We start from the raw sequence: 9,770 nt of genomic DNA, 5'->3' as shown, positions 1-9,770 counted from the left end.
ACATTGCTAAAAGCCTAAAAGACTACAAGTGCATAAGACTGTTAATGTTGTCTAGTATTGGAAGCAACATACATGACATGAATATGTATTCTACCAGGTAAGGCGTGCCCGGTGATTAGTGGCATCTTTGGCAAGTATAGTATACCTCGAATTTATCAGGAAGATCGATCAGCTCTCGTGCTAATTGTAACAGCTCTTTATTTTCACATATTTCTTCTGAACAGTTATCCATAGTCGAGAGCTCTTCAATTGTCCGTAGAATCAGATCCAGCACACTGTACCTGATGCAGTATGAATCAGATGAGGTAATCCAGCTGCAGTAGGTATTTTTGCACCATGTTGCTAGCCTATCACATTTCTTTAATTTATGATTTATTACACTGTTATGATTCTCACCCACAAGAAGATACTATAAAAGTTAACAGAAACTGACACACAAACATATACTTCCTTTTAACCAAATATATTGCTCATATATGTCTGCAAATGTGATAAGAGCGGGCACAAGTGACAACTAACATTGGAGAAAAAATGTTCAAAGGTGTGAACCATAATAGAGTTATTGACCATATATGAAACCTTGGGGCATGAATTATAATCTGATAATATTAAATTTGACTGCACACCATTAAGCACAAAATGTACAACGTGCGAACTACAGAACTGTAGCATGGCAACAAGAAACAGTGAATGCATTGTTCCAAATAATTCCAAAAAAACAAAGTTATACCTCTCAGGCGTCCTATCTTCCTTTAATTTGGTCATTTCGAAAGCCAAGAGTTTAATCAGAAGACTTGAAAGGCCCAATTTCAACAAAGGAGGAACAAGAATAGTTGCTACTTCCTGTAGACTCTCCAAAATAGCCAACAATAAACCTACACTCTGAAAATAGAATAGAAACTTGAGATGCAGACAGAGACAATGTATAGTGAGATTGCCTAAAAAATCACCTATAAGAAAAAATTACATATACTTAGATAGTCATTGCCATTTATCATTAGGGGCGGTTCTTCTTCCAAATGTAATTTCCCACTTGGAACTCCATGAGAATCAGATTAAACACTCCCAAATTATAATCACATTCTTATTTCAACATATCCTGCTGTCCTGATATCTTATAAATACAGGTAGTGGTAACAACTGAAACAGAGACAACCAAAATGTAATTGTAGCAACCAGTAGATATGACATAACTTCATTCTTAAACCAACTAACTGTATGATACAATCAGTAGCTAAATTCTCACTACCCTATAATATTTTTGATGATTCTGCACCATCTTATTCATGGAAACACCAAAAATATTTATTTACCCCTCCTCAGTGTATAGACTAATATAAAAATATTTCACGATCATCATCTGAAATACTCTAAGCTCAACTTTATCAGTAAATTACTTGGGCAAGGTACTTGAGATGCCTGAGATATACTGAATACTAGCTAGTATTATACAAAGATTTTATTCAAACCTTAGTAACAGGAATAACCGAGAATTACGGCCTGCATTACTTAATTTGCAGGCTAGCAACTTTTAAATGGAGATAAGACCGAGTTACTGGTTTTCACCCTTTCGATAAGCTGTGGATTCAGGGCATTTTCAGCAATCCAGAGGATACGAGAAAGGATATGCTCCGGCTGCAATGCTACTGCCCAAATAAGACCTTCACCTCCTTGCAGGCACAAGCTTAACACCCTAAAATGGAAAATTAGTCAGAGTAAACTTAATTTGTCACCTCAATCAGTACAATGCAAATGAATGAGCTCCAATTTACAGTTAACGGACAGATGTAGTTGCAAACTCCGCCCTGTTGCATCTGACAACTATCATTTGGACAACAAGCATCCACAATATGAGGTATACTGAACTACATGTAATTGACACAACATCATGCACAATTAACCTTGCATTTAATATCATCATATACTGATGGTGTTTACTGTACATTAAAAGCACAATGTACTTGTATCCCACCGCTGAGAGAATAAAAGCAGTTGGGAATATAAGAGAGGAAGTATTCTTGATTATATTTTCTTCAAATTGAAGGTTTTGTCAGAGAATAAACTTTGTTTTCACCAAACAATGGCCCTAACATGAAAGTACACACTAGTCAGAAGTAGTTCACACTGCTTTAATATCAGGGTCATTCTACTGAGTTACCTCTTGCATTTGTCCACATATTAAAAAGTTTAAACTTATCTCAGCAGGAGACAAACTATCTGAAAACAATGGACATCAATTACCTGCAGGCTTCACAGAGGCAAGGTACATCATCAATAAGTAATTGCTCAACTATAGCTCAACATTCATTAACAGAGGCTATACATTTTCTGGCAGTTTCATGGCAAGCAAAGTTTCCAATGATTCCAAGACTAATCTCCTGTAACGGAAAGCAACCTTAATACGTGAATCTGACAAGCTTTAAGGAAGTCAATATATGTCTTGATGCATATTAAACAATGAAAAATAGCTACAACAATCAGACACACATGTCAAACTAAGAGTTACTTACAGTAATACGCGAGGATGGAGAAACTGCAAGACTAGCCAAAAAGCACTTCAAGGATAAGATTTTGAACCTACATATGAATATTCGATATGAGTTAATTTGGACCATATCGTAGTCTTCAGAAACAATATGAAAGGTACAAACTCCACCCCCAAAAGTATCAAATTTTAGCTATTGACTTCAAGATATATGCTTTCCACTATAGATAATGTTTTTTTCAGTTAGCTCTTTATCATATTAGCATTTTTCCGCTTAAGCTAACCTACAGATAAGTTTGTGTGCATATGGGGGAGGCACGTACGGATTTGAGAAAAAAATAAAATTTAAACGAAAATGAAGATGACAGATACCATAAATTGAGCATGATCTTCACTTGCGGCAAGATCCCATAATATACATCCACATTCTTCCCAAGTTCGTTCTCCAACAGTTCCGCCTTCATCTTTATAACCATTCGATGGTTCTCGTCCCTCTAATTTATCATGGTTCTCATAAGATTCCATTGCTTCAGCTCCTCTGCCATTTTCAGGCAAGTTTGTGGCATCCTCAATAACGCCTTCAGCTGCTGGTTCTTCACGAACCAAACCATTCACATCCGACGGCAGAAGTCTCCTTATCAAAGATATCACGTAACTTGGATCAACCGTTGTTGATACATCGAATGACTGCACACAAAAAATTCATAAACTCACCATTATCTCTGTCTATAATCAGCAGCCTAATCACAATACTCTTTATCTCCCTTCTCAATGCCAAGTAAGCCAATACTTCCAACAATAATAGTAGTAACTTATAATGCACCAACTAAGCATCATAACTTAATCACAAAAGGCCAAAAAATAGATGTTCTGTGCAGCAATTTGTCGAAATAGACGGATACATTGCATTTGGCGCAAATACACATTAATAAAAACAGTAAAAGGATATAAAATCAATAGAATGTGAGGCAAAGTACCCCGTGAGGAGGTGCGGAAGGGTTTTGATAAGGCGGCTCACGTAACTCCCCTAACTCTTCCACACCATCATCGTGATCGTGCTCTTCAGAAGCTGAATTTGACATTTCTTCAATTAGCTCTTGCGTTTTGAGCTATGGTTTATGCTTTTCTCGATTTTGTTTCAATTTTCCCGCTGCTTTTTCTACCTCGAAAAGTTTTACTGTATTCGTTACTCATTTCGTTAGCATTAATGATTTATTTTTATCTCATGATTTTCAATTTATATAAAAATACTCCTATCTTTTTAGAATAAATATTCGATTGTCCTTTTTTTAGCGTTTTATACTACTACTACTAAAATGTATAGTTCTTAATTTTAAAGCAGTAAAAAGTAAATATTGATCAATATTTAATCTAGAGATAAATGAAGTCAGTTCAATATGTTATATTGAAAGCTATGGACTGGACTAGAATTTGGCCAACTTTCGGCCTTAATCTGCAAACCCGGTCGAGCAAGATTAGTCGGATTCCGCCAAAAGGCGGATTCGGTACACATGTGGTTAAACCAAAAAACAAAACCCTAATTTATAGAAAAGGATACAAATTAAAACTAATAAATATTGATCAATAACCTTCCTTTACCTAATTACTCTATTCAAGAATTAAGTTAGGAAAACAAATAGTAACTAGGAAAATAAATTAGAGAATTTATGAATGAGAAAGATAGAAACTTCATATAATATATAATGAACCACCGTTGCAACACAAAGTCGCATATGCAGATATGCTACTATTTTCATAAACTGCATCCATGAATGCGAGCTTAGGATAGTATGGATATGTGAATATCGATACTGTTCTACATACTCCAACCACATTATTTACCTAAACGGCTTTCCTTACCAAATCTGAAAACCCTATATCTTGAAAGCGAGTTGTACTACAATGATTATGACGTGGAGAGGGAGCCGTATGCCGGGCTCTCGGAGCTGGAGAGGCTTGCACTGATCAGGTATGAGATCCCTCGCCTTGTCTTGAAAGCTCCCAACCTTAGGATTCTTGAAATCTCTTTTTATGATAGCGTTGAAGAAGTATCTGCTCCGTTGCTTACCTCGTGTTTACATGCCATAGTTGTTCAAAGATGAATCTCCCAATGCTGAAGGATCTCTCTTTAAACATTTCTAGTGGTAGAGTTGCACAACTTTGTTAGGATGTTTTTTTTATCACCTTGGCTTCTTACCTCGTTTATCATGCTTTCGAAGTTCAAAGCTTCCTCTCCTATTGTTGGAGAAGTCTATTTAAGCATATGTGAATGTTCAGAGTACAAAACATGTTTATTTTTACCTAAAATTATGAAACAAGTACTTATACCCAAATTCTTTGTATGCAAAGAGAATATAATATGCCATTAGAATTAGTTTTATTTATTTGTGTTTACGTATTTCGATTTTTATTCATAATAGTTGAGAATGTTTTTTAGGCTTTCTCATCTTTTTTATATCATTATGAATATAGTTATACTCGAAAATAGTAGTATAATTTCCTTCCAACATCCAACTATTCCGACAAACTCAAAAAGGAACACAATTATAGTACTAGTACAAATTAAGTTCCCAAAAAAAAAACCAAGCCTAGATCAATAAAGTGACAAATTCCACCAACCATAAGAATTCGAACATTTTACAGACATCTGTTCAGTGTGGTAATATGTCAAACGCAAGTTAGGATTTGTCTTTCCACCCTTAATTCTCCCTTTTGCATTCGACAATTGAAAGAATTGGTAACTGATCATCATCCTCGACATAATCCAGACGAACGAGAAAATGGCCGTTCATACGGGATATCGAGGAAGCGCCGGAAAGGAGTCCCCGTAGAAATCAAAGAGCTTGCCTGATCAAAATTTAATATGGTGCTACAGAGCTTACCACAGATTTGGAATCTTTTGATTTAGTGTCGATAACGATGTTCCCCACTCGGACTTCCATTGTCTCTGTCGCATCCTTCTCAGTCCTGTTCTCGGGGCCACCATTCTCCACCTCCTCGAGTTTATTAGAAGGGGTGATGTGCCTTCCACTGATCCATGGATGAGTAAGACACTGAGCTGCTGTCAGCCTTTTCTCGGGCACAAAATCTAGTATCTGAGTAAGGAAATCAGCCGTCTCAGTTGCATCCTTCTCGTTGAGCTCGTATTTTTCTCTGAGAACCTTAGTGAGAGGCCAGAACCGTAATCTTCTGATATGCCTCAGATCTCCAAATCTGTTGAAGAAGTCTCGTGAATATCGCCCACCCAATGCAATCTGCAGATAGGTTTAACAAGGTTTTATAGTGAAAGGCAAACGCAGAATGTTCAATCAATTGATTTGGAAATCATATCGGGTTGGGGTATTATTGACACTGATAAACAAACTCTTACCTTGCGTGGCATCATCCCAAGAAGCTCCATCATCAGCGCCAAATGATCCTTCAGATTAGAACAGAAAATCAGTAATTTAAGACTATATAAGTGAATAAGGAATCTAAAATCACATTATGTGCTTTATGAAAGGGATGGCGAGGCTGAAAGATTATTTTGAGAGTCAAATTTCTTCCTGAAACAGCCAATTGGCTTGGGACGGGCATCACTTATAGGTCATATTTTGTTTTCTACTTTGGTAAAGTGCAATATATTGGTGGTTTCCGTCCTTCATTACTGATTATCATTGATTTCATTTGATCTAAGGTACTATTTAAGTAACAAAAAGTTTGGGGGGGGGGGAATCTGCTATTACTTATAGGTGTTTATGCAAAACTGGGGTGCACATACCTCATCGCGGTCGTAGTTGTCACCGCTATGTGGATCAAAAAGAACATCTCCAGTGACGAGCTCAAAGCAAATGCAGGCAAATGACCACATATCAGCAGACGTAGAGTACTTGGATCCTAAAATGACCTCAGGGCACCTATACTGCCTAGTTTGAATGTCACTGGTGAATTGCTTGTAAGTCCAGCAGGCGTTTCCAAAATCCACCAATTTGCATTTCAGTTCAACCTCAGCCAAGAGCTTCTGCCTTGCTGACCGGCTGCCTCTCTTGTTGCCCTTTGTTCCTTGGCATGCACCATTTTCCCCACCACTAGTTGCTTCGGTAACTGATTTATTGCTTCGTTTTTCAATGGACCTTCCATTGGCATTATCATCCCTCTGAGATTCTTCAGGTCCACTTGCCTCATTATCTGGCTCAGTTTCTTCCTTCCCAGCACACTTCTGAGCAGTTCGCTTAGCCTTTTTCCGGATCTTCTTTTTCTGGTTCTTAGTCAGATCACCACGAGAAACCTTAGCATCTTTAGATGCCTCCGGCTCTGACACAATCTTGCTTTTATTGGAGGGGAGTATAAGTTCTGCACCTGATTTTCTAGGATCTTTAGCTGGATCTATCGTTGAAAGAAGTAATATGTTCTCTGGCTTCAGATCTGTGTGTATTATCGACAGTTGCCGGTGCAAATAATCCAATCCCGCTAAAATGTGTAAGCATATTTCTTTAACCATGTGAAGAGGCACCCCTCTGTAGTCTGAATACTTAATCAAGGTCAAAAGATTGTCACCTAAGTACTCAAAGACCATGCAAACATGTTGCCCATTTGACCCTGAATGCTTGAAGTGATCCAAAAGCTTCACCACACATTTCTTATCGTCCGGATCTCCTTCGGCAATTTGCTTTAGAATAGTGATCTCGTCCATTGCTGCTTCTGTATAGTGTTGCGCACTCTTTGTACTTTCAAAGCTACATGTATCTATTAGCAGATAAGAAAACAGAAAAAGGAAGATAACTATATCAGACCCCAGTTACTAACCAAGACAACTTGGCATTTCTAAACTGTAGTTCAAGCAGTCTTAAAGACACCAAACCCCTTCCCATTCCTAACTCAGACACACACAAACAGACATACACAACACACATCGACACATCCTGCTGCTCAACTATCTACTCCCAATATGTGAATCCTCTAAGAGAAAATTATACCCAATTCAAGAGAGGCAACAAGTAAGCAACCTCATTTTATTTCAACGGGAGTTGATCCTTACAAGTTACAACACGCACCTTCGAACTTTTTACTGAGTAAAGATTAAGTAATACTAAGAGCAAGAGAAGAAAATCTCTTGAAGTTTATGACTCAATTGTTCTACAACAATACAATAAACTCAATCAACATGGTTAACCAGTAATGAACATTTCTAACAACACAAAGCTAGCTAACTTTTTCAAAACAGAAACAAGATAAACAACAATGTGTACAACAAGAAGCAATAAACCAAAGAAAACACCCCTCCCAAAGCAAATAGGCATGTTCAATTCAAACAGTTACGTTCTTATTGCCCCACAGCTCAAACCTATTGAATCTTCTTCAACAAATGAGAATCCTATACAAAAAGAAAACACATAATCGGAATCTCGAAAAGTTTCATCCAATCGAAAACCACAGTATTCAATAGATTGGGAATATTATAATGAGAGATTGCACACAAATAAACGGTAAATGTTTGAAGGTATGTTTGAGTAAATACAGAAACATACTGATTTCTGAGTGTCCCAAGCTAGCCAGACGGTGGAGAAGTGCCCCCAGCCAAGCTTGCTCTGGATAACGTATCTTCCGTGTTTGAAGGTGTCGCCGACGCGCACGGCGTGGTATCCGCCGCGCCGGTAGTCATCGGTCCCCTCGTCCTCCGAGGTGTAGTCGCTGGTCTCGCTCCGGTCGTCGCCGTTCATATCCACCGCCGTCGCCTCCTCCGCCATTAGTTGATTCAACCAAAATCGGAGGATTTGAAGATGATCGGAGATCCCGTAGCTCTAGATTCTTCTCATCAGAAATTAGGGTTTTATTATTTCATTTCTTTTTTTTGTTCGCCAAGAAAATCAGATATAGTACTATAGTAACATAATATTAGATTATCCAAGACACCCAATAGCCATGCCCCATTTTTTATCTATAGCTCTAGTTTTATTGTCTATAGCCCCAAAATTGACACCTCTAATAGCCCCCAAATTTTATAATCAATTTTCATTTTATAATCAATTTTATTTTATTTTATTGAATTTATTATGGATATGTTAATTGGAATTGGAGATGCAGCTAATTTAATTATTCATTGGTAATAGTAAAAGTTTGATTTGTTGGGATGTGGAGTTACAGCATCTCATCCGAGCTCCTGAAAGAGCACGGATGTAGGCCCGGACCCACTTTTATTACTTTTTTACTCTCTGCTTTTAGACAAGAGCAGCAAGGACATGCTCAAGGGTCCCACCATTCTATTATTCAGTTTAAATAAAAACATTTCCACAATATTAAAATGCATTAAAAATATCTGAAATACTATTACAATTTAAAAAAATAAAAATTACATAATTAAAATACTAAAAATTACAAACTACTACGTAATTAAAATACTAAAATTTAAAATTACATAATTAAAATCTTAAAAAAATAAAAAAAAAATACATAATTAAAGGCTAAATAATACCCTAGTGGAAGACTATTCATCTGGCCATATCCCCAATGTTCTTCGAAGACCCCGTATCATTGTCAAATGTGAATCAAGTTGCTCGGGGATCATATTTGACCTATCAACCAAATTGAGTTGGGCCAAAAGGGTCCACAATAAGTTGGTGGGGGTTGAGGTAGCACAAAGGGAGCGGGAGCAGGGGCGGAAGCGGATGGAGTCGCCTTCTTCCTTCCTTGCGGTCGGCGTTGGGAACTGCTAGGGCCGGCGTCGGGGTTACCCAAATTAGCTCCGGCGAGCTGGCTAGCCACCTCATCCTTGCCGGCATCGGATAGGGATACCGACCTCGACCGTTTGCTGGAGGGGGATGATACGCCCCCCCCTATACTTCAGATGCACACGCACCTCCTGTCAAGCGTTGGGGTACTTGAACGGTTTGTAATTTATGGATTGGTAGGTCGCTAAGGCGGCACTGATGATGTCGAGCTCGCTCCCCGCCGACCGCTCTTCCTAGAGGTAATACCCCTTGAACTTTTGGATTTCTTCGTTGGCTCTGAATATGACATTGCGCACCATACTCTCATTGCGCTCGATGGTTCCAGCCGGGCGGTTTTCATTGTACCGGCGAGAGAGGCGCCTCCAAAACCTATCCCCGCTTTGGTTTGTGCCTATCTCCGGATCTTCGGAGATAATCAAATAGGCTTTGAATAATTGATCCATCTCCGTCGGAGTATACGGGGTGCGGAGACCACGAGGAGTAGGAGTAAGAATGGGAGGAGTTTGAGAGCCGCCGCCGCTCCCTCCCGATCTGGGTTCGGGTGCTCACCCGTATCGCCCATCGGGGGCATCTTGGTC

At 38.6% G+C, this 9,770-nt stretch overlaps 2 protein-coding genes across 3 annotated transcripts; both read right to left on the bottom strand.

The window, feature by feature from the left end:
• Positions 1-145: 145 nt before the first annotated feature.
• LOC121791476 lies at positions 146-3,567 on the bottom strand (the record flags this gene model as incomplete). Its single annotated transcript, XM_042189414.1, has 7 exons — positions 3,463-3,567; positions 2,858-3,172; positions 2,547-2,577; positions 2,242-2,290; positions 1,567-1,693; positions 731-882; positions 146-281 (listed from the first exon to the last, which is right to left on the bottom strand). Coding segments are annotated over exons 1-7 (915 nt in total), but the record flags the coding sequence as incomplete, so codon positions are not given.
• A 1,393-nt stretch (positions 3,568-4,960) lies between these two features.
• LOC121791473 (SRSF protein kinase 1-like) lies at positions 4,961-8,326 on the bottom strand. 2 transcript variants are annotated; one of them, XM_042189412.1, is made up of 4 exons: positions 7,989-8,326; positions 6,246-7,210; positions 5,856-5,903; positions 4,961-5,739 (listed from the first exon to the last, which is right to left on the bottom strand). In XM_042189412.1, the coding sequence occupies exons 1-4, from the start codon at positions 8,209-8,211 to the stop codon at positions 5,344-5,346; spliced, it is 1,632 nt and encodes a 543-aa protein (XP_042045346.1). In that variant the 5' UTR covers positions 8,212-8,326; the 3' UTR covers positions 4,961-5,343. The 2 variants fall into 2 exon arrangements, with proteins under 2 accessions (XP_042045346.1, XP_042045345.1); XM_042189411.1 differs by having other exon boundaries at positions 7,993-8,326.
• Positions 8,327-9,770: the final 1,444 nt, after the last annotated feature.

This window comes from Salvia splendens, unplaced genomic scaffold, assembly GCF_004379255.2.
Source record: "Salvia splendens isolate huo1 unplaced genomic scaffold, SspV2 ctg822, whole genome shotgun sequence".
In the NCBI taxonomy this organism is placed as follows: Eukaryota; Viridiplantae; Streptophyta; class Magnoliopsida; order Lamiales; family Lamiaceae; genus Salvia; species Salvia splendens.
This window is presented reverse-complemented; position numbering and strand designations above follow the sequence as displayed.

Bases quoted from the DNA above. Each gene is read 5' to 3' on its own strand.
- LOC121791473 (XM_042189412.1), bottom strand. From the start codon at position 8,211: ATGGCGGAGGAGGCGACGGCGGTGGATATGAACGGCGACGACCGGAGC. The intron at 7,211-7,988 runs GTTTCTGTATTT...ATCTGCTAATAG, and splicing joins GGACACTCAGAAATCAGTAT to ATACATGTAGCTTTGAAAGT. The intron at 5,904-6,245 runs GTATGTGCACCC...TCTAATCTGAAG, and splicing joins ACAACTACGACCGCGATGAG to GATCATTTGGCGCTGATGAT.